Consider the following 23,062-nt stretch of genomic DNA (forward strand, 5'->3'; position numbering starts at 1 on the left):
GTCAGACGATTCGAACGTCAGGACGTGGAACGATCCGCATGAACATGGCTTTCAATGAAACAGTTTGTGTTTAACGCGAGGATGCCATTGGAAGACCGCCCGATCTTAAGTGCCATTGAACGCTATCAAAGTCAACTATGTGTTCGGGGTGGGACTGTACATGGCTCTGAGCGACATGCGACTGAGGGTGAACAGAGTGGTGGGCTACAACAGTGAACTCGTCATCGCGACCGCTGATCAAAAGTTTAGTTTGAACCAGTGGAGTCGTGTCGCAATACGAAACGGGGACATCGAGGCACCAACACCGGAAGAAATAGAACCACCACGCCAACAACAGCAGCAGCTGCCCCCGCAAGTGCAGGCAAACAATCAGCGGCACGTCGATCGCAAAACGGCGCTGGTGGTCGGCGGGATCGCGGTTGGACTGTTCCTCATTTGGTTAAATATTCCTTAGCTGCAACGTACAGCAGACCCGCCATGGCGACGACGAAAGCCCACAGGTTTTGACCGATCCATTTGGCCATTTTCGACAAGAAGCCTAACAACCAGGAAACGATGCTGCCCAAGATGCCAGGCAACGCTTCGGCGGCTTTGCCGGCCAGTTTAGCCAGGGCCTCGCTGGTGGTGTACCACCACTGCCCATCAGCGATACAACCAGGGTGGATATGATGAAGCCCAAAGCCGTGAGAATGCTGGCGATGGTGATTTCTTGTTCCCGGAACAGAATTCGGATCCTGTCAGCCAACGTGGTGTCCTCTTTCAAGACCTGGTTGATGGTTTCACGCATGCGGCTGTTCTGTGATCGTCTCCCTTCTGGTCCGTCTCTCGTCTTCCTGGTCGCGCAATCTCTTCTTGATGATGTTTTCATTGCTTGATGAGTTTTCTTTTCTCGCGAGGGATGTGCTTGTCAATTTCGTTCAGTTTGCCCATGTTGTTCATGAGGTCTCCGCGCACGTTTTTCAAGGCTTCGTCTAGACCCTGAAGTTCCCTTAGAGGAAATTCGAAACCGGGCAAGGGTTCTTTCATGTATGTGACCAATATTTTTTCTATTTCGTCCGACGCTTCTTTGGCGCATCTCGGATCAGTGCCAGCATCACCGTGTTCGGTCCTTACGTTTTGCAGAACTCGGACGACCTTCGGCGGAAGTTGTTTGGGTTGTGCACCGCTGTAATCTTGCAGGTTTAGTAGCGTATCATTTGACTACCACCACGGCGACTGGCTAGCATTGACAGGGCGATCAGTTTTCTCGTGTGTTTGTTCATGAGATCAACCTCAGGATGAGCTTTCAATCGCAGCGTCCCTTCATTGTCGATTTTGAACTTCGGATAGTCGCGACCTAATGGTTCGACGTAGTTTTTATCGCACTTTAAAGCATCATAATACTCGTCCACGGCCTGCTTTAAAAGCTTGTTGCCAACGATGCATATCACGCCGTCGTGGTCACCTGACTAACCATAGGTTACGCTCTCTTCACGAAAATGGTTCTCAAAAAGCCAACGATCAAACTAGATTTCATCGTGCAGGACATGGGCATGCTCGTCATGGACTTAGGGATGGTGATACCCATTAAGGACATTCTTGTGAAACAAGGAATTATATCCGAAAATATTTTGAAGTAATATTAAAAAACACATAATATAAAAAAGAATGGCTACGATTGCCATGATGGTCGGTGGTGCATTAGTCAATGCCCTCGCATTCCGGCAGCAATTATCTCTTCTCCAAATTACGAACGTCGAACGTGGCTGAAATGGAAGCGGAATGTAAACGTCACGATTTCGCCTTGGAGAAACTGCAAGCGGCTCAAGCCGAGTACACCAAAAAAAACGCGTGCAGAGAATACAGTTCATCAATGACCAACTCTCGCGCGAAAACCACACCATTCAAACGTTCAAGAACGTCAACGATGATTTTCGTGGCGCTGGGTCTAGCGGCGACTGTTGATCGCCAACAAATTAGACTAAAATATATGTATATGTATATACATAAAGATGGCAAGGCGTGCACCGTATAACTGCAAGAACGTGCTGCTACGAAAAAACTGAAACCTGCAGCAGGAAATGCACCACCGAATGTTGCAGCATACACATGATGTCCATATGAAAGTGTTTTGTGAATTACACATGCGAAGCATGCGGCAAAGGCGTGAAATGCCATTATCGTTGTTGCAAAGCCCATGGAACGGACGTGGCACGAGGCCATCTAATCTACTTGACAAAAAGAGACTACCTCAACAAACACAACCGACTGCTAAGAATAAAAATCTAACGTGCATGCTGAAAATCGCTTTTTTTTTAAAAAGACGGTTGGAAGTTTAACTATCCAACGTATTGACGGGGTTGCTAAAATTTAACAGCAAGACATACTTCGCACACCAACAAACTACTAGAGATTTGGACTCGCAGCCGAACAGAGCGATGAAAATCCTATTAGAGATTTGAATTCACACCTGACTATAGCGAACAACTTATTAGAGATTTGATTTTTCATCTCACTATACCGAACAACCTATTAGAGATTTCACTTCGCATCTGAATATAATTGACACATTGATATAGCAAAATATAGCCAAAAAACGCGGAGTGATCGGTTACTCGCGTTTGAGGAAACCTCAGCTGTTGAGATTGCTCGGCATCGTCGACGAACCGCTTCACCCACGGTGAATCAGCTCAAACTCCAAGCGAAGGAGGGTGGGCTCAGATTATTCACACATGATGAAAGCCGACCTCATCGAACTGCTTGAGGAACACAAACCCGTCGAACTATGGTTCGTGTGGACGAAGCCCCCCCCGTAGATAAGTATCTAAGAGGCTGGAAGCAAGAATCCATCAACGCATCCATTGACACCTCGTTTGCAAAAACACGAGAATCCCTGGAACGCTGCACGCACATGGGCTCAGGCTGGATAGTGGACACGATCGACACGGTCTACCTGGACATAGCGAACTATGTGCCGTTCAAAGGAGGGTCGTACCTAGACTTGCCACCGTACTACAAGAAAAAGCAAGCCATGGTCAATGTCAAAAACAAAGGCGATGATTGCATGAGGGGTGCGATCAGATCCGCGAAGTTTCCGGCCAAAGCACATTCAGACAGACTTTTGAGCTATCCTGAAGACGATGGGATCAACTGGAATGGCTTAGACGAACCCACCCCCATCTCCCAGGTCACCAAAATCGAAAAACAGAACAACGACATAGCCATCAATATCTTCGGACACGAAGGAAATAAAACGATTGTGCACAGGATCAGCTCCAGCACAAACGAAACACCGCAAGACAATCAATATATTCATGTTCCAGCAAGGCGACAAGTATCACTACACGTGGATAAAATATTTCAACAGACTGTTTTACGATCAATCGAAGCATAAGGAAAAGAAACACTTCTGCGAAAGGTGCCTGCACGGCTTCACGTGAGCCGACCTGCTGGAATCCCACCAGGAGGATTGCCGAGGCGTGGGAGAGACGGCCATCCGAATAGACATGCCCGACGAAAAGAAAAACATGCTAAAATTCTTCAACCACAAACATCAAATGCCCGTGCCCTACGTCATCTACGCCGACCTCGAAGCCCGTCGTATAAAACGCAAGAATACAAAGCCTGCGGGTTCGGTTATGTGGTGGTTTGATCCGACAGGAAAACAAACGCTCCCGTGGTCTACTGAGGTCCCGACGCGTCCGAAGGATTTCTCACGTGTTTTTTTGCAAAACGAAGAGAAAATCATCAGGAAACAGTTGTACGCCTTCATCCCCATGCGCATGACCCAAGATGACTGGCAAACTCATAAGAAAGCTAAGAATTGCCACGTGTGTGACGAACCCCTGAAGTGGGATGTCGTGAGAGATCACTGCCACATCACCGGTAAGTACAGAGTAGCCGCTCACAACGCGTGCAACTTGAAGCTAAAAATCAATCCCAAAACCATCAAAATCCCCGTCGTGTGACACAAACTTCGAGGTTACGATTCTCACCTGATCATGCAGGCCATCACGAAGGTCGACGACAACATAACGTGCATCCCCAACAACATGGAAAAATACATCTCCGTTAGCGTTCAGTTCCTGCTGCCATCTCTAGACAGTCTGGTGAACACCAACCACCTGAACGACTTCGACATCACCAATCGATACACTGACACTGAGACTCGACCCCTGCTGCTGAGGAAGGGCGTCTACCCCAACGAGTACATGGACGATTACCTCCCATAGACCACTTTTACAGCAACTTGACCGATTCCAATATCTCTCAAGACGATTACGAGCACGCGATTAACGTGTGGGACAAACTGGGCTGCAAGAATTTGGGCGATTACCACGACCTGTACTTTAAAAAGGAGGTGCTGCTGCTGGCCAACTGTTCGAGATATTCAGAAAAACGTGCTTGAAACAGTACGGCCTGGTACGGCATGCGTGGTATTTCTCATCGCCCGGTCTCTCTTGGCATGCCTTGTTGAAAAAGACCAGCGTGGAGCTGAAACTACTGACGGATTACGCAAGCACCTGTTCGTGGAGAAAGGCTTGCGAGGTGGGATTTCCATGCCCGCCAAACGATACGCCAAAGCCAACAACAAGTATGTTCCCGGTCACGACCCCGGCAAACCAGCCAAACACATACTCTATCTCGGCGCCAACAACCTGTACAGCTGGGCCATGAGTCAGTATCTCCCCACCGTGGGATTCGAATGGGTCTCCTCACCCGAGATGATTATCATGAATAACATCGCACGGATTCGAACAAAGGCTACGTACTCAAAGTGGACTTGGACTATCCCGCAGAACTACATGAATCACACAACAGCTATCTGCTAGCTCCCGAACGATTGACGGTGAACCCAGACTGGATGTCTGAATGTCAACGAAACTTTCTGGGAAACAACAAGTTGGCTAACGTCGAAAACCTCGTGCTGAACTTGATGAACATGTCAAAATACGTCGTCCAATATCGCAATCTGCAGCTGTACTTGTCGCTGGGAATGAAACTTACACACAAAAATACACAGGGCGCTCCAGTTCGATCAAAGTCCGTGGATGGAGCCCTACATCAGAATCAACACAGATTTAGAAGGCTAGCCACCAGCGATTTCGAGAAAAAAACTTGTACAAGCTCATGAACAACTCGGTGTTCCGGAAAACGATGGAGAGTTTGAGAAAACGTGTTTACATGAAATTAGTCAGATCCAGCGAGGAAGAAAAACTCAGGAAACTTATAGCCAGCCCGGCGTTGAACCGAAGCAAGATAATCGAATATGACTTGGCAGTGCTGCACATGAACAAAAGATCACCCTATGCACAGCCAAGTCAACCAAAAAGTGCTCTGCAAGATGAAGGACGAATGCGCGGGCCGCCGATCACCGAGTACGTCGGCTTGAGACCCAAGAAGTATTCCATCAAGTAAGCCACCACCGCCGAAATCCGAAAGTCGAAAGGCGTGATAAAACATGTCGCGAAAAAAACAAACACATCAAGCACGCCAGATTCAAGGAAGCCCTGTTCAAGAATAAAACGTTCAAACACCAAATGAACATGCTGAGAAGCAACCGACACAGGATATACGGACTGAGAATCAACAAGACCTCGCTGTCTCCTATGGACACGAAACGATGGATCGCCATCAACGGAGTCACCACTTACACGTACGGGCACAAATGCGTATAGAATAATTGAACACTTATGCACACATGCGTACATATATCATGGAGAAAATTTGTTACAGCCCGTGCGGGTACTGGAAAGGCACGGACGCCATCCCGAAACTCGCTAAAGCCGCTCGAGTCTCGGAAGAGAAAGCCAAAGACTTGATTTTTAAGCCATCTGGTAAGTCTACCTGCCAGTGCCTCGTTACATCCCGAGAAGAAAATTCGACATGTCAACGCCGAAATCGCGTCCACCAAGCCGACCTCTTGTTTCTCCCTTACGACAGGGTGAGGCGCAAAACTTAACCAAACCTGCAGAGGTTTTCAATTCTTTGAGAGAGTCGTCCTCGGTACCTCGGTAGTCGAGTCGTAAGAGAACCGAAGGTACTGCTTGAACGATGGATGTATGGGTACATGCAGATACGCATCCTTTAGGTCGATTGACGTGAGCCAATCGCCGGGCTGAACAGATGAGATCACCGAGCGCAGTGTCTCCATCTTGAAGGATGGTACTTCGAGCATGCGATTCAACCCCTTGAGGTTGAGAATCGGACGGAACCCGCCGTCTTTCTTCGGGACGAGGAAGTACGTGGAATAAAATCCCGCCTGTTCCTCTCCCGGTGGAATGCGCTCGATTGCGGACTTGTCCAGCAGAGCCTGAACAATATGTCCGCCTGGCGACATGATGGCACCGGAGTGCGCACGTATGCGGTGAAGTCGGGCGGACCTCGCTTCCACAGTGGGAGATGGCCTATGCTGACCGTGGCCAGCACCCAAGCGTTGTTGGTAGCCTTCTCCCATTCCGGCAGGAATAGAGAGAGGCGGCCTCCCACTGGGATATGGGGTAGGAGCGCGTGTGTAGACCCGAGTAGCGGAGCTGACTGGGTGTGACACACGGCTTGAGCGGCAGCCTGATGGGTTAACGGGAGGTCGGGGCAGACCTCCCGCGCCCGCGAAAAGGCTGGGAGCTAGTCGAGGACTGCTCCTTGCCCCTACCCTTGGCGGACCTGTTCCTCCGCCTACCCCTACCAAGCGGCCGAAGCCAGCCGGCAGACTCGGGTGTAGGCTGCACCCCTCGGAAGGTGGAAGGGGCATCGGAGGGGAGACACCCAGCGGGTGCTCCAACAAGGCCTTAGAGTCCTTGAAGGAGGTAGCTGCAGCGGCAGCCTCCCGTATGACCTGCTGGGCCCCTGGAAAGAGGGTCGCTCCCAGACGGAAAGGGAGGGCCAGCAAGGTCTGCTGTGTTGCTGCCGAGTACCTAGACGTCGACAGCCACAGCCTGCGCATCCCCATGACTGCGCACATCACCGTCGACGCAGCAGACCGCAAAGAGTCGCGCGCGAGGTGAGCCTGCACTTCCGAAAGCTGACGGAGCAGCACGACATGCGGCGACACGTCGCCAGCATGCCCCTCCGCCTCCAGGGCCGACCTCTGAACCGAGGAGAGGTAGGCCTCATGGACCACCACCCGCACCTGCTGCATCGCGTTCCGGTAGACCTCCTCGTAGGTCCGGTACGCGTGCCGCAGGGGGGCGCCCGCGAGGGCAAAAGGTGGAGTCAAGGCGCCCTTGCCGAGCAGCCGGAGCTGCTCCGGAGGAAGCCGAGCCTCCCCCCAGGGCGACGGAAGTGAACACACATTCGTCTACAATTGGCACAACGAACAGGGAATCCTCCCCAAGCTGGTAGCGCCGCACGAGATCCGGTAAGTCAAACCGTACTCGGGCACCAGACAAGAGGGGATCGACCACGTCCGAGACCAACGAAGGCAGAATGCGGAGCTGCGTCTGCGAGGGTTGCCTAGGGGCAAACGCCTCGCCTGGCAAGCGGAACTCAGTCGAGTCCACGCAACCAGCAGGCACCGCGGCCTGGGGTAGGCCCTCGGCAATTCTCTGCCGGACCTCCCGCAAGGCCGAAGCAAAACGGAAGCCTCCGTCCTGCTCCTCAACCTCCCCAAGCTCCATTGCCTCGGCGCCCGAGCCCGAGTCAGAGGCTGGGTCTCCTCCGTAAGAGGACCCTAACCCCGACCCGGTGGACTGCCTAGCGCTAGGAACCACAGGAAGGGAAGAACAGACAGACGGCTCCACGTCAGCGCCAGCCGGCGTGCGTGGACCCCGGTCCCGAGACGCTGGAGGCAGGCCAGGCAGAACTGGTGCCTCCGCTCTCAAGGGGCGGGTGTGCGCAAGGACCGGAATACCAGGAATACTCAACGGTCCCTGCGCTAACTCCGAGAGGGGGACTGGGAGCACCTCCCTCTCCGGAGCAGCCGAGGCGTCCGGATCCGAAGCCAGAGGCAACGGATCTACAGACGCCTCAAGGCTGAGGGATCGAGCCGAGCCCGGCGATCCCACCCCCGGACTCTCCGCCCCCCGTCCGGAGTGGGTGAGGAACTCCTGCCGGAGACCTCCAACCGACTCCCGAACGAAGGACTTCACGGAGTCCATATGCTGCTGAAACATAGATTCCATTACCGACATGTCAAAACCACTCGAAGTGGTAGGAGAGGGGGAAGGGCCTCGGGATTTTTTTCCCTTTTTTGACGTTCGTTTTGTTTTAGACGGGGGGACCTGCGTCAGGTCCCCTCCCGCCTCACGCATCTCACGATAAAACAACGTATCGGCGACCACAGACCGAACAGGATGAAAAGGCCTGAAAGCAAAACACGCAAGCATGTAGCTAACAGCGGCCAGCAGCATATAAACACGTAGAAAACATTGAAAAAATACGTGAAGGTTACCACGGAAAGTAATAGTTGGTTTTAATGCGCAATATTACGACCACATGGCAGTTGCTTGACCTGGCCTGCCCTGTTGCAAGTCGATCCTGGATGCGAGTTCATGGGAGCCGTGTCGCACCTGCTGGCCAAGCACGACGTCCATGCAAGACGAGGTATAGCGGGAGCTCACCTTAGCCAAGCGATCGTTGAGAGATTCAATCGCACCCTAGCCGAACGCCTGTTCTCTCACCAATACTCGCAGGATTTAATCGATCCCGAAACAGAAACACAGAATGGGTTGTACGCTTGCCACGATTGGTGGATGTCATCAACAGCGAAGTCACCAGACTCGTGGGCAAAAGACACGTCGAAGCCATCAAAATGAAATCAGTCGAATCATCACACGTGGCGGCGGCACGTCGCAATTAAACAGAGAAAACATTACCGGACCGGGTCAGCGTTAGGTACTTGTACCACCTGGAAGAATACGAGGGAGACAGCAGAAAACGCGCCACCGATCCGATATGGTCCATGAAAACGTACAACGTAGACCTTGTCGACATCAAAGAAGGCGAACCGAACTTGTACTACTTGAAATACGGACCGCCGAGAGCATTCGTCAGAGAGGAGTTGATGATCGTACCTCACGACACAGTCCCTTACACATCCCCAACCGTGTGATGATAGTTTCTCGTGATGATTTTTTATCAGTCTTGCAAGCCTATTTTTCTGCTTAATGTAGCCAGCCAGCCAGCCACCCGTACACCAATCCAAGAGAGACACACGCACACGCACTGCGACTCGTCCGCCCACAGCGCTCGGAGGAGAAACTACCCCCAAGGCGACCCGAGCCTTTTTCCCTACCGACCCCATGCTCACTTAAAAGCCAATATTTCAGAAACTATTCGACCGATTTTCATCAAATTTTGCATGCACCTCAGCAACATTGTACACAATGGGGTTACGGGATTAGGGACTTCCCAAGTGCTCAATTTAAAAATTGAGCCATTGGGGGGGTACCTGGTCCCGTAGCCCCATTGTATATACTACTCCTCGTCATCTCAGTCAATTAATAACCCTACACATTACAGAAGCAACACCTGATGACGTCACAAGAGGTTGATATAAAACATAAACAGCTATCTATTGTGAAGACCATATCACCCCAAGGTGTGTAAGTATTGATGTCCTGCCGGTGTATGACCTGTATATGTATCGATGTACTGTTGATGCGTCGATGTACTGTTGATGTATGACATGTATATGCATCGATGTACTGTCGATGCATGACATGTATATGCATCGATGTGCTGTCGATGCATGACATGTATATGTATCGATGTGCTGTCGATGTATGACATGTATATGTATCGATGTACTGTCGACGCATGACATGTATATGCATCGATGTACTGTCGATGTATGACATGTATATGTATCGATGTACTGTCGATGCGTCGATGTACTGTCGATGTATGACATGTATATGCATCGATGTACTGTCGATGTATGACATGTATATGCATCGATGTACTGTCGATGTATGACATGTATATGTATCGATGTACTGTCGATGTATGACATGTATATGTATCGATGTACTGTCGACGTATGACATGTATATGTATCGATGTACTGTCGATGTATGACATGTATATGCATCGATGTACTGTCGATGTATGACAAGTATATGTATCAATGTCCTGCCGATGTATGTCATGGATATGAATTGATGTCCTTCCAACGTATGACAAGTATATGTATCGATGTCCTGTGGAAGTATATGTATCAATTCCTTTGAGTTGCCATACCAACAGATTACCTACCCATTTAAACAAGAAAGTCGCAGTGCTTTGTCTGGACCCAGCCCCTTGGTCTGTCGCCAGGATCTCCCCGGACACTGTGTCGCCGTACATGCTGGAAATGTCTGCGTCGATCAAGACGTCCCCGTCAGGTAGCACCTTCACAACACCCACCGGATCTGACACCTTCAGACTGTACTGCACCTTGCCGTTCGTCGTCGTTGTGATGTCCTTGTCAGTAGCACTTACCTTGCCGATAGACGTCCCTGGCAACACAGAGGAGAATGAGGGAACAACGAGGGAAGAAGCATAGGTAAAACCTTCCCGATAGTTTCATGATATAAAGTGACGACCAAATTTACCATTTTAAAAGGAAATTGCCAAATATTAGAAACTCAAGTCGAAACTCAACTAATTCGCAAACCTTATCGTTCAACCCAACACAGCGCTCTGTAAGGAATAGTGATATGCCCACGGCAACATTGTACTTGTTGTTTACGGATTGAAATGTAACATGCATCAGAAAGAGGTGGTCATGGCAGTCAGGCTTGTGAAGCCCATGATCAGCTCAGGTCACCTCACCTCACACCCCACTGTCATGATGAGCCTCCAGCCCCCGTCCGCCCGAATTGATTGGCATATACAAATGAATAGGCCAGAACCGGGGGTGGTTGGATCTGATATCAGACATGATCCTTCTGATCAGGCGGTCAAGACTCTGGATGTCTTGTTCTGTCTAATGAACTACTCAAAAATAATACGAAACGACTGGCACATCAAAAGTGTTGGTGGTTTTGACCGTGTTTCGAGCATTTAGCTCTGAGCTCCAGATTTTCTTTAAACTAGTTTTTTTTTACTCGGCCCGAAGTTATGCTGGCACAGTCAGGCTGGTAAGGCTCATCATCAGCTCAGGGCTCTTGCCCCCTCTACACGCAGCCCAGTCAGCGAATGGGACTTCTCCCAGGAACGCTGCCTAGTGGAACCCACCAAGAACTTTCCGGACAATATGTACACTCTCAAACGCTGCAGCCTTCTGCATTACCCAGAGTGTCAGAAGGGCTGTACTCCCGGTGGAGAACCCGGGCACTCTCCTGATCTGTGCCAAGAGATCAGGAGATCTCAAACCAAGGGCACCGAGAACAATGGGGAGCCTGACGACAGTGTACTGGGGATGTACGCGAGACATTTCAAAGGCGAGGTCCGCATATTCAGCTTCTCCTGGACTTGCTGATCACGTTGCTTTATTGTTATTGTTACTTAGTAGTACCTACGTAGTCTAAAACATGGTCCGCCAAGGCACCCGACACTACTCGCCAGGGGATATCAGTGTTACGGGCGGCATGTGAAACACACACAGAGACAAAACGCCGTACAAATGCTCTAAATGCCCAGGGTATAGTTGATTAGTTGCTCGTGTGATGGTGTAACTACTGTACAGTGTTACAGACAGACCGGGCACACATCAGACTGGCACAAGGGACATCCAAGGTCACTAAAGCCCAATGAAGACCAGTACATTGCATCTTCGGAATCGATCCCTGACAGTGTCATTGATTTATATTTAGTCGACAGACAGCAGTGGCGGACAAAGGACAGTTATGAGACTAAGATGGGCCCAGACTTAAGTAAGCGACGTTACCGGCAGAGAGCCCTTGTCATTCTCTTGCAACTACAGCCACGTGTTCTTTCTCAGCATGACAACGCCAGCCCCCATACAGCCTGTGCTAACTGTGCTGAGATTCCTTGTATCCACACCCTCGCGCCCTAGACATGTCCCCAGCAGACACTGAATATCATGGATAGGCATTGAAAGCTTGTTTTGCTACCCCACCACAATGTCCCCCATTGTAGGTGAGATACCGATATATATTCTGAATACTGTTCACATTTCCCTCTCTCATTCTCTTACTACTATGTACACGTGTGATACTGACGAGTTGGAAGCTCACCGACTGCCATGTCGGTCGCCACCAGGAAGCTGTACGTGGATGTCACAAACTCGGGGCTGTTGTCGTTTAGGTCGTTGCACTGAATGGTGACGGCACACGTCCCAGAGGCACCGAAGTTGTCGGTAACGGTAATGTCGACGGTCACGGGGTTTGGAATGGGCGTACTTGATTCGCAGTCAAGGGCGACGTTTGGCTTTATTTGCATCGGACCTTCTACCTGAAATACGCTGAACAATGGGCTGGAGAGAGCCAGAGTGTGAGTCTGTCCGCTGGCGTCGTTGATACCGAACGCACTGACCGAGATTGGGGTCATCTGTGAAGAATACATACATAGATGCATGAATTATATACATGGGAAATGGGATGGGGGCTGGTGTGTCAACGATGGTGGAGCAAGGGAGTGGGAGGGGGGCTTGGTGTGTGAACGATGGTGGAGCAAGGGAGTGGGAGGGGGCTTGGTGTGTGAACGATGGTGGAGCAAGGGAGTGGGAGGGGAGCTTGGTGTGTGAACGATGGTGGAGCAAGGGAGTGGGAGGGGAGCTTGGTGTGTGAACGATGGTGGAGCAAGGGAGTGGGAGGGGGCTTGGTGTGGATGGTGGAGCAAGGGAGTGGGAGGGGGCTTGGTGTGTGAACGATGGTGGATCAAGGGAGTGGGAGGGGGGCTTGGTGTGTGAACGATGGTGGAGCAAGGGGTGGGAGGGGGCTTGGTGTGTGAACGATGGTGGAGCAAGGGAGTGGGAGGGGAGCTTGGTGTGTGAACGATGGTGGAGCAAGGGAGTGGGAGGGGAGCTTGGTGTGTGAACGATGGTGGAGCAAGGGAGCGGGAGGGGCTTGGTTTGTGAACGAGGGTGGAGCAAGGGAGTGGGAGGGGAGTTTGGTGGTGTGAACAATGGTGGAGCAAGGGAGTGGGAGGGGAGCTTGGTGTGTGAACGATGGTGAAGCAAGGGAGTGGGAGGGAGCTTGGTGTGTGAACGATGGTGGAGCAAGGGAGAGGGAGGGGAGCTTGGTGTGTGAACGATGGTGGAGCAAGGGAGTGGGAGGGGGGCTTGGTGTGTGAACGATGGTGGAGCAAGGGAGTAGGAATATTTCAGTTATTCACAAACTGTCAGCTTGATATTGGAGAAATGTCCAAAGTGATGAATGTGCATGGTGCTGGGATTCGAACTAATGATCATAGTTTTCTTGTGCGACTAAGAGACGCAACCCTGCACAGCGAATTGCCCCGCCTACAATGACGGGGCCAGTGTGTGCCGTCATTACAATGAATAGCTAGAAGCGCTAATAATTTGTTTTGCTTATTGGCTAAATATCCCAACATTTACAATATATGAAATAATTTTCAAAGCAGCAATCAAAGATTTGCATTATATTGATTAAGTTCAAGAAAAGCAGCCCCGATTTCCATTACGAATACTATTTCATTTTAAAACCCATTGGCGGTAACAAAAGACCACTGAAGTCTGAAATAGAGTATAACTTTTCTTGCGCATGCGTAGTCAAATTGATTTTCTACGCATGCGCACCGGTAATCGAAAAGGCACTCTCCTACCCAGAGTTCCATGCGACCAGCCAGCATATTAAGTCATCTCTGCGCCGGAATGTGTCGAAAAGTGCGACAACGCGACAATGCGACAACACGACATATTTTCACCTTGAAAAATGTCGCTATGTCGCATTGTCGCCCTTTGGATGAATAATAATATTCAAAACGCGACAATGCTACAGAGCGACAATGGGATAAATGGCCGGAATGTTGCGTTGTCGTATTGTCGCATTGTCGCCCTTTGGTTAATTTGGCCTCTTTTTGCTTGTTTTTGAGAGGGCGACAACGCTACAATGCGACAACGCAACAATGCCCCTTCTAGGATTCAATAATATACGTGCATATATAGAATTATTACCGTGTTTTCGTCTGCATTAACAATGTAGCTATTACTGGTACATGATGGGGGGTCGTTGGCGTCGATGATGTTGACGGTGATGTCGTAGCTGGTGCGTTTGTAGCCGTCATTGAGCAGAACCGTCAGGGTATATGTCGAGACAGTAGCGAAGTCGAATGGTCCAACAACCTGAATCTGGTTGCCTTAAACACAAGTATAACACATCGATATAATAAGTAACCCAAGCACTTCACTTAAAATACAAAACTGCAGAATACAACAGACAGATCAAGTGGACAAACCACCTGACTCTGAATCATTCCTGACATTTCCTTACGAAGATTGTGTTCAGACGCAAAGTAGATAGCTAACATTCATATGGAACTGCGTCACCGAAACCTGTGTAAATATACACCCGACGAATTCTTTCCATATCCGAATATGAGACTTAACGCGGTTCGAGAATAACAGGTCTGGGTTGTTAACTTACATACGGCACGGGTGCAATGCCAAGAAAAACTAGTGAACCGAACCCACCCACACCCACACACCCCTACCCCTACCCCTACCCCTACCCCTACCCCTACCCCAATTTCCATCCCCACCCCTACCCCTACCCCTACTCCAGTTTCCATCCCCACCCCTACCCCTACCCCACCCCAGTTTCCATCCCCACCCCTACCCCACCCCAGTTTCCATCCCCACCCCTACCCAGCCCCAATTTCCATCCCCACCCCTACCCAGCCACAGGTGATGTCCTTGGTCAGGATGACCTTGGCGTTACTTCCCTTACTTTCAATCTTAAACTTGCTTGCACCGGAAGAGGGGCTGACGCTGAGAGACATGCTGAGGCTATCGAACAAGGTGGTGTCCTTGACGTCGAAGGTGTGGATCACCCCGCTTGTAGCATCTTCCTGTACGTTCCTGGTGGTAGGAATCGTGTTGTCCACCGGCTTCGTGTTCAGCTCTACGTTAAGAGTAAATAATTTAGCATGTGAATGTTGTAGGTGGAGTTGGCGGTAAAAAGAGGAATGGGCACTCCACGGTGGGTTCCCAAATCTATGAGGAGTGTGGGTTTTAAATAGGTCGTTATGGTTAGAAAGAACGGGTAAATGGGAGAGCGTCAGACAGATGGGACAGTGTCGGTTTCCACCTTGAAACACGAAAAATTTAATCTAAAACCAACAAAAAACAGAACTGTTATGGCAACGGTTGATGCAGATCACTGCAAAGGAGTGAGTGAGTGAGTATGGTTTTACGCCTCTTTTTCAGCACTATTCAAGCAATATCGAGGCGGGGGACATCCCAAATGGGCTTCAAACGCTTTAACCATTACTCAACCCCACTGCCCCCACTGCAAAGGAATTACAGTGACAGTGTCAAATTGAGTGACAGTTCTAACACAAGGCAATATGGAATAGAGGAAGAGATTGCAGCAACAGGGACAGTGATGAGATGGATCTAGCAACAGTCGACAAGCTTCCGGAACCCAGGGTGAACAGTGGTCTTCTCGCAACTACTGATCCCTATGTAATGTGATAAAGGCAAGTACCTGCCCCTTTATACATTGTATGGATACCCGTTGGAAGTATCATGCCGGGTTAATTCAGATGTTCTCTAACTACCAGATTAGTCTTCCATACAGTCTCAATACATTATACAGCTCTGTCCTCAACGGATCGTAACACAAACGGTACAATACAATCATTGATAAACAATGAATTACACCATGAGACATATGAAGGAATGGTAACACGTACTATCCAGTGTAATCCTGACTTGGAACATTGTGGTGTGACTCGCCGTGTCGCTCACACTGGCACTGATCACAGCTGATATGGCGTCCAACTCAGCCATATTTTTAGTGGTACTTATTTGTCCACCAACTGAAACAAAGTTAGTCAACAATTTAAATAAATAAAACTGTGACATGTAGTATATAACTCAAAGAAAGTACATACATTTAATGCCAATATAGCTGAAGTTCGTCCAGTATTGAATTTGAATATATGAATGTCTACAGGCTACTCACAATACCTGGAACCCTTTCCACTGGCCACATCAGTGGGGACCCCTGTCTACAGGCTACTATATGGAACCCCCCTTTGGCCAACTATACATCAGTGGGGACCCCTGTCTACAGGCTACTCACAATCCACCTGGAACCCTTTCCCTGGCCAACTATACATCAGTGGGGACCCCTGTCTACAGTCTACTCACAATCCACCTGGAACCCTTTCCCTGGCCAACTACATAGACGTGGGGACCTTTGTCTACAGTCTACTCACAATCTGGAACCCTTTCCCACAATCCACCTGGAACCAGTCTACTCACAATCCACCTGGAACCCTTTCCCTGGCCAACTATACATCAGTGGGGACCTTTGTCTACAGTCTACTCACAATCCACCTGGAACCTTTTCCCTGGCCAACTACACATCAGTGGGGACCATGTACAGAGCAACTTTAATTAAATATGTTATGTTATATTGTAAATATGAAATATCAGCAAACACGTAGATAAATGAAGCTCCTGAAACCATTTGTGAAAGATCCTGCACTTGATGTTATGCGGTCTTTTATAAAATGCATTATTTTATTTGAAATTTATTTACTACTCACCGTCCATGTTGAAGCCGTCCGCTGGCATACTGACATTAAAGGTGAGCAGATCCCCGTCATTGTCCGTGGCATTCACAGTCCCTATAATCTGACCAATGGTTGTAGCAACCGGTACCATTATCGTCACTGTAACATACAATATTTTATCAAATAATTGCCAGACATTTCCAATGCCCAACAGAAACGTTACCTCTACAAGGAGTTTAACTCAACAACGACGAAGTTAATTCTACAACACAAAGTTAACCCACCATCAAGGTTTCAACAAGGGTAACCTGAGGAGGTTTCTCAACAACGAAGTTAATTCAGCTGAACAACAAGGGCAATTTACTGCAAGAATAATTCAGCAAAAGGTCATCTCAGCGACAAGGTTAACCCAGTAACAAAGTTAACTCAGCAACAAGGTTAACTCGGCAAACGGTAAAATTAGGTACAAGGTTAACTCAATATCAAGGTTAACTTAGCAACAAGATTAACACGACAAACGGTCAAATCAGTAACAAGGTTACCTCAGCAACATGGATAACTCAGCAACAAGGTTAACTCGGCAAACGGTCAACTCAGTAACAAGGTTAACTCTGTAACAAGGTTAACTCAGCAACAAGGTTAACTCGGCAAACGGTCAACTCAGCAACAAGGTTAACTCGGCAAACGGTCAACTCAGCTCTGACAAGGTTAACTCGGCAAACGGTCAACTCAGCGACAAGGTTAACTCGGCAACACGGACAACTCAGCAACAAGGTTAACTCGGCAAACGGTCAACTCAGCGACAAGGTTAACTCGGCAAACGGTCAACTCAGTAACAAGGTTAACTCAGCAACAAGGTTGACTTAGCAACAAGATTAAAGATTAACTCGGCAAGCAAGGTTAACTCAGTAGCAAGGTTAACTCGGCAGCAAGGTTAACTCAGCGACAAGGCAACTCTGTAGCAAGGTTACCTCAGCGACAAGGTTAACTCAGCAACAATGTTAACTCGGCAAACGGTCAACTCTGTAACAAGGTTAACTCAGCAACAAGATCAACTCGGCAAACGGTCAACTCAGCGATGAGGTTAACTCTGTATCAAGGTTAACTCAGTAACTAGGTTAACTCAGCAACGAGGTTAACTCAGCAAACGGTCAAATCAGTAACAAGGTTACCTCAGTAACAAGGTTACCTCAGTAACAAGGTTCCCTCTGTGACATGGATAACTCAGCAACAAGGTTAACTCGGCAAACGGTCAACTCAGCGACAAGGTTAACTCTGTAACAAGGTTAACTTAGCAAACGGTCAACTCAGTAAGAAGGTTAACTCAGTAACAAGGTTCCCTCTGTGACAAGGTTAACTCAGCAAGAAGGTTAACTTGGCAAACGGTCATCTCAGTAACAAGGTTAACTCAGCAAAAAGGTTAACTCGGCAAACGAACAACTCAGCAACAAGGTTAACTCGACAAACGGTCAACTCAGCGACAAGATTAACTCGGCAAACGGTCAACTCAGCGACAATGTTAACGCGGCAGGCAACAGTAACAAGGTCAACTCACAAAGGTCAACTCAGTAACAAGGTTAACTCAGCAACAAGGTTAACTCAGTAACAAGGTTAACTCTGTAACAAGGTTAACTCTGTAACAAGGTTAACTCAGTAACAAGGTTAACTCTGTAACAAGGTTAACTCGGCAAACGAACAACTCTGTAACAAGGTTAACTCGACAAACGGTCATCTCAGTAACAAGGTTAACTCTGTAACAAGGTTAACTCGGCAAACGGTCAACTCGGCAGTAACAAGGTTAACTCAGCAGCAAGGTTAACTCGGCAAAAGGTCAACTCGGTAACAAGGTCAACTCAGCAGCAAGGTCAACTCAGCAGCAAGGTCAACTCAGCAGCAAGGTCAACTCAGCAGCAAGGTCAACTCAGCAGCAAGGTCAACTCAGCAGCAAGGTCAACTCAGCAACAAGGTCAACTCAGCAGCAAGGTCAACTCAGCAGCAAGGTCAACTCAGCAGCAAGGTCAACTCAGCAGCAAGGTCAACTCAGCAGCAAGGTCAACTCAGCAGCAAGGTCAACTCAGCAGCAAGGTCAACTCAGCAGCAAGGTCAACTCAGCAGCAAGGTCAACTCAGCAGCAAGGTCAACTCAGCAGCAAGGTCAACTCAGCAGCAAGGTCAACTCAGCAGCAAGGTCAACTCAGCAGCAAGGTCAACTCAGCAGCAAGGTCAACTCAGCAGCAAAGGTCAACTCAGCAGCAAGGTCAACTCAGCAGCAAGGTCAACCCAGCAGCAAGGTCAGCAGCAGCAAGGTCAACTCGGCAGCAAGGTCAACTCAGCAGCAAGGTCAACTCAGCAGCAAGGTCAACTCAGCAGCAAGGTCAACTCAGCAGCAAGGTCAACTCAGCAGCAAGGTCAACTCAGCAGCAAGGTCAACTCAGCAGCAAGGTCAACTCAGCAGCAAGGTCAACTCAGCAGCAAAGGTCAACTCAGCAGCAAGGTCAACTCAGCAGCAAGGTCAACTCAGCAGCAAGGTCAACTCAGCAGCAAGGTCAACTCAGCAGCAAGGTCAACTCAGCAGCAAGGTCAACTCAGCAGCAAGGTGAGCAGCAGCAAGGTCAACTGCAGCAGGCAGCAAGGTCAACTCAGCAGCAAGGTCAACTCTGCAGCAGCAAGGTCAACTCAGCAGCAAGGTCAACTCAGCAGCAAGGTCAACTCAGCAGCAAGGTCAACTCAGCAGCAAGGTCAACTCAGCAGCAAGGTCAACTCAGCAGCAAGGTCAACAGCAGCAGCAAGGTCAACTCAGCAGCAAGGTCAACTCAGCAGCAAGGTCAACTCAGCAGCAAGGTCACCCTGCAGCAAGGTCAACTCAGCAGCAAGGTCAAGCAGCAGCAGCAAGGTCAACTCAGCAGCAAGGTCAACTCAGCAGCAAGGTCAACTCAGCAGCAAGGTCAACTCAGCAGCAAGGTCAACTCAGCAGCAAGGTCAACTCAGCAGCAAGGTCAACTCAGCAGCAAGGTCAACTCAGCAGCAAGGTCAACTCAGCAGCAGGTTTAACTCAGCAGCAAGTTTAACTCAGCGACAAGGTTAACATAGTAACGAAGTTAAATCAACAGCAAGGTTAACTCAGCAAACGGTCATCTCAGCGACAAGGTTAACTCGGCGAAAGTTTAGCATCAGATGAACTTAACTTATCAAGTTCACCTCAACAAAAACCGTGTGAGTGAGTGAGTTTTACGCCGCTTTTGGCAATATTCCAGCAATATCACGATAGGGGACACCAGAAATGGACTTCACACATTGTACACATTTGGGGAATCGAACCCTGGTCTTGGGCGTGACGATCGAACGCTTTAACCTCTAGGCTACCCCACTGCCCCTCAACAAAACGGTTGACCCTACAACCAGTTTAAGTCAACAAGTAGGTTGACCCAACAAGTAGGTTGACCCAACAAGTAGGTTGACCCAACAAGTAGGTTGACCCAACAATGAGGTTGACCCAACAATGAGGTTAACCCAACAAGTAGGTTGACCCAACAAGTAGGTTGACCCAACAAGTAGGTTAACCCAACAAGTAGGTTAACCCAACAAGTAGGTTAACCCAACAATGAGGTTAACCTAACCCAACAATGAGGTTAACCTAACCCAACAATGAGGTTAACCCAACAAGTAGGTTAAAACAAGTTGGTTAAAACAAGTAGGTTAACCCAACAATGAGGTTAACCCAACAATGAGGTTAACCCAACAATGAGGTTAACCCAACAAGTAGGTTAACCGAACAAGTAGGTTAACCCAACAAGGTTAACAGAGCAACATGGTAAACGCAAAAACAGCAAGGTCGAGTCAATATCAAGGTCAAGAAATCATATACGAGACATGAGGTGTTATAAATTCGCAAAGGTGCTTGGTGACTGTACGAGTGGAACTTTATGTCGTGAACAACATTCCAATGTGAAGGCCACCTATTTACCTAGTGTCCCGGGGTGCACAACTGGGGGTTGGTTGTTGAGGACGAACACCTTGACGGAGAAGGAGTCTGAGTTTGGTCCAGGGATAACGCAAGAGCCGTTTATGGTGTACTCGGGAGCCAATATCTGTGGAGGACCAACCGAGGGTTCGAAGTAAACCCAGAAGTCTGTAATGAAAATACACTTCATGTTTTCAAACGTATGTAGTTTAGAATGTGGATTTTTTATGTACTCATTAAGTGATTACAAAGACGTTAGATATTGATAACGTGGGTACACTACTTGGAGGCTTCCCATAACGTTAGGGTTAATAACATGGACACAGATGATGTAAAGCCTGGATGCTTCGTATAATGTGAGGTTAATAACATGGACACAGCTGATGTAAAGCCTTGATGCTTCGTATAATGTAAGGTTGATACCATGGCCACAGCTGATGTAAAGCCTGGATGCTTCGTATAATGTGAGGTTAATAACATGGACACAGCTGATGTAAAGCCTGGATGCTTCGTATAATGTGAGGTTAATAACATGGACACAGCTGATGTAAAGCCTGATGCTTCGTATAATGTAAGGTTGATACCATGGCCACAGCTGATGTAAAGCCTGGATGCTTCGTATAATGTGAGGTTAATAACATGGACACAGATGATGTAAAGCCTGGATGCTTCGTATAATGTAAGGTTAATAACATGGACACAGCTGCTGTAAAGCCTTGATGCTTCGCATAATGTGAGGTTAGTAAGGTGGTTTGGTTGTCGGGCATCACGGACACACAGTTCGAATACCGAAAAGCGCCTTTTGAATTTTCATCCTGTGTGACATAAGGTGTAAGAAGACATCATGTTTTTACATACTGTCATTGAAATCAATAACCTGATATTATGAATTGTACATAACAATAGTTACTGCGTGTTGTAAGTTGTACATGAAGTAATAGTAATCAATAACCTGATATTATGAATTGTTCATAATAATAGTTACTGCGTGTTGTAAGTTATACATGAAGTAATAGTAATCAATAACCTGATATTATGAATTGTACATAACAATAGTTACTGCGTGTTGTAAGTTATACATGAAGTAGTAGTAATCAATAACCTGATATTATGAATTGTACATAACAATAGTTACTGCGTGTTGTAAGTTATACATGAAGTAATAGTAATCAATAACCTGATATTATGAATTGTACATAATAGTTACTGCGTGTTGTAAGTTATACATGAAGTAATAGTAATCAATAACCTGATATTAATGAATTGTACATAACAATAGTTACTGCGTGTTGTAAGTTATACATGAAGTAGTAGTAATCATGAAGTAGTAGTAATAACCTGATATTATGAATTGTACATAACAATAGTTACTGCGTGTTGTAAGTTATACATGAAGTAATAGTAATCAATAACCTGATATTATGAATTGTTCATAATAGTTACTGCGTGTTGTAAGTTATACATGAAGTAATAGTAATCAATAACCTGATATTATGAATTGTTCATAACAATAGTTACTGCGTGTTATACATGAAGTAATCGTCCACCTACTGATGTCTGGGGCGATCTTCTTGATGCTGAAGTTTGGTTCTGATGTTGTTTCTGTACACAAGTAACTTGTCTCGTTGGTGTCCACCTTGATCTCGTACAGTTTCTGTTCAAGCTGGGTGTTGCTGCGTGCGATCTGTGTTTGTCCAAACTTCTCAGTCACTGTGATCTGCAGTAGAGGTACCACAGTTGGTTTAGGGGCTTTACCTCATTTACAGTCGTGCTTTTGCTGAGGACATCTGCACGTAACACCCTGTACTCATAAATACCACTCTGGACACCAGCCCCCCTACCTGTACCCACATCAACCCCTACCTGTACCCCACCACCCCCTACCTGTACCCACACCAACCCCCACCTGTACCACACACTACCTGTACCCACACTACCCCTACCTGTATCCTCATCAACCCCCCCACCTGTGCCCACATCAATACCTACCTGTATTCACACGGCCCCTACCTGTACCCACGCTACCTCCTACCTGTACCCATACTCACCCCATACCTGTACCCACACTACTCCCTACCTGCACCCACACACTACCCCCTACCTGTATCCACACTATCCCCCTAAATGTACTGACATCAACCCCTACCTGTACCCACATCAGCCCATACCTGTACCCACACTCACCCCATACCTGTACCGACATCAACCCCCTACCTGTACCCACACTACCCCCTACCTGTACCCACATCAGCCCATACCTGTACCCACACTACCCCCTACCTGTACTCGACATCAACCCCTACCTGTACCCACACTACCCCCTACCTGTACCCACACATCAACCCCCTACCTGACACTATCCCCTAAATGTACCCACACTACCCCCTACCTGTACCCCACACTATCCCTCTACCTGTACCCACATCAACCCCTACCTGTACCCACATCAGCCCCTACTTGTACCCACACTACCCCCCTAAATGTGCCCACACTACCCCCTACCTGTACCCACATCAACCCCCTACCTGTACCCACA

At 48.3% G+C, this 23,062-nt stretch overlaps 1 protein-coding gene across 1 annotated transcript in view; it reads right to left on the reverse strand.

The window, feature by feature from the left end:
- Nucleotides 1-23,062, reverse strand: part of LOC124272759 (protocadherin Fat 3-like) — a 79,225-nt gene that overhangs the window by 37,773 nt on the left and 18,390 nt on the right. The window contains exons 4-11 of the mRNA XM_046707961.1: nt 22,078-22,243; nt 20,530-20,694; nt 16,600-16,725; nt 15,739-15,864; nt 14,772-14,945; nt 14,000-14,181; nt 12,099-12,411; nt 10,174-10,415 (exon numbers count right to left, since the gene is read on the reverse strand). Of these exons, the coding sequence (XP_046563917.1) occupies nt 10,174-10,415; nt 12,099-12,411; nt 14,000-14,181; nt 14,772-14,945; nt 15,739-15,864; nt 16,600-16,725; nt 20,530-20,694; nt 22,078-22,243 (1,494 nt within the window). The remainder of the gene's footprint in view (nt 1-10,173; nt 10,416-12,098; nt 12,412-13,999; nt 14,182-14,771; nt 14,946-15,738; nt 15,865-16,599; nt 16,726-20,529; nt 20,695-22,077; nt 22,244-23,062) is intronic.

The sequence above is a fragment of the Haliotis rubra genome, unplaced genomic scaffold, assembly GCF_003918875.1.
Source record: "Haliotis rubra isolate DU_JTF1 unplaced genomic scaffold, ASM391887v1 Scf1723, whole genome shotgun sequence".
Lineage (NCBI taxonomy): Eukaryota > Metazoa > Mollusca > Gastropoda > Lepetellida > Haliotidae > Haliotis > Haliotis rubra.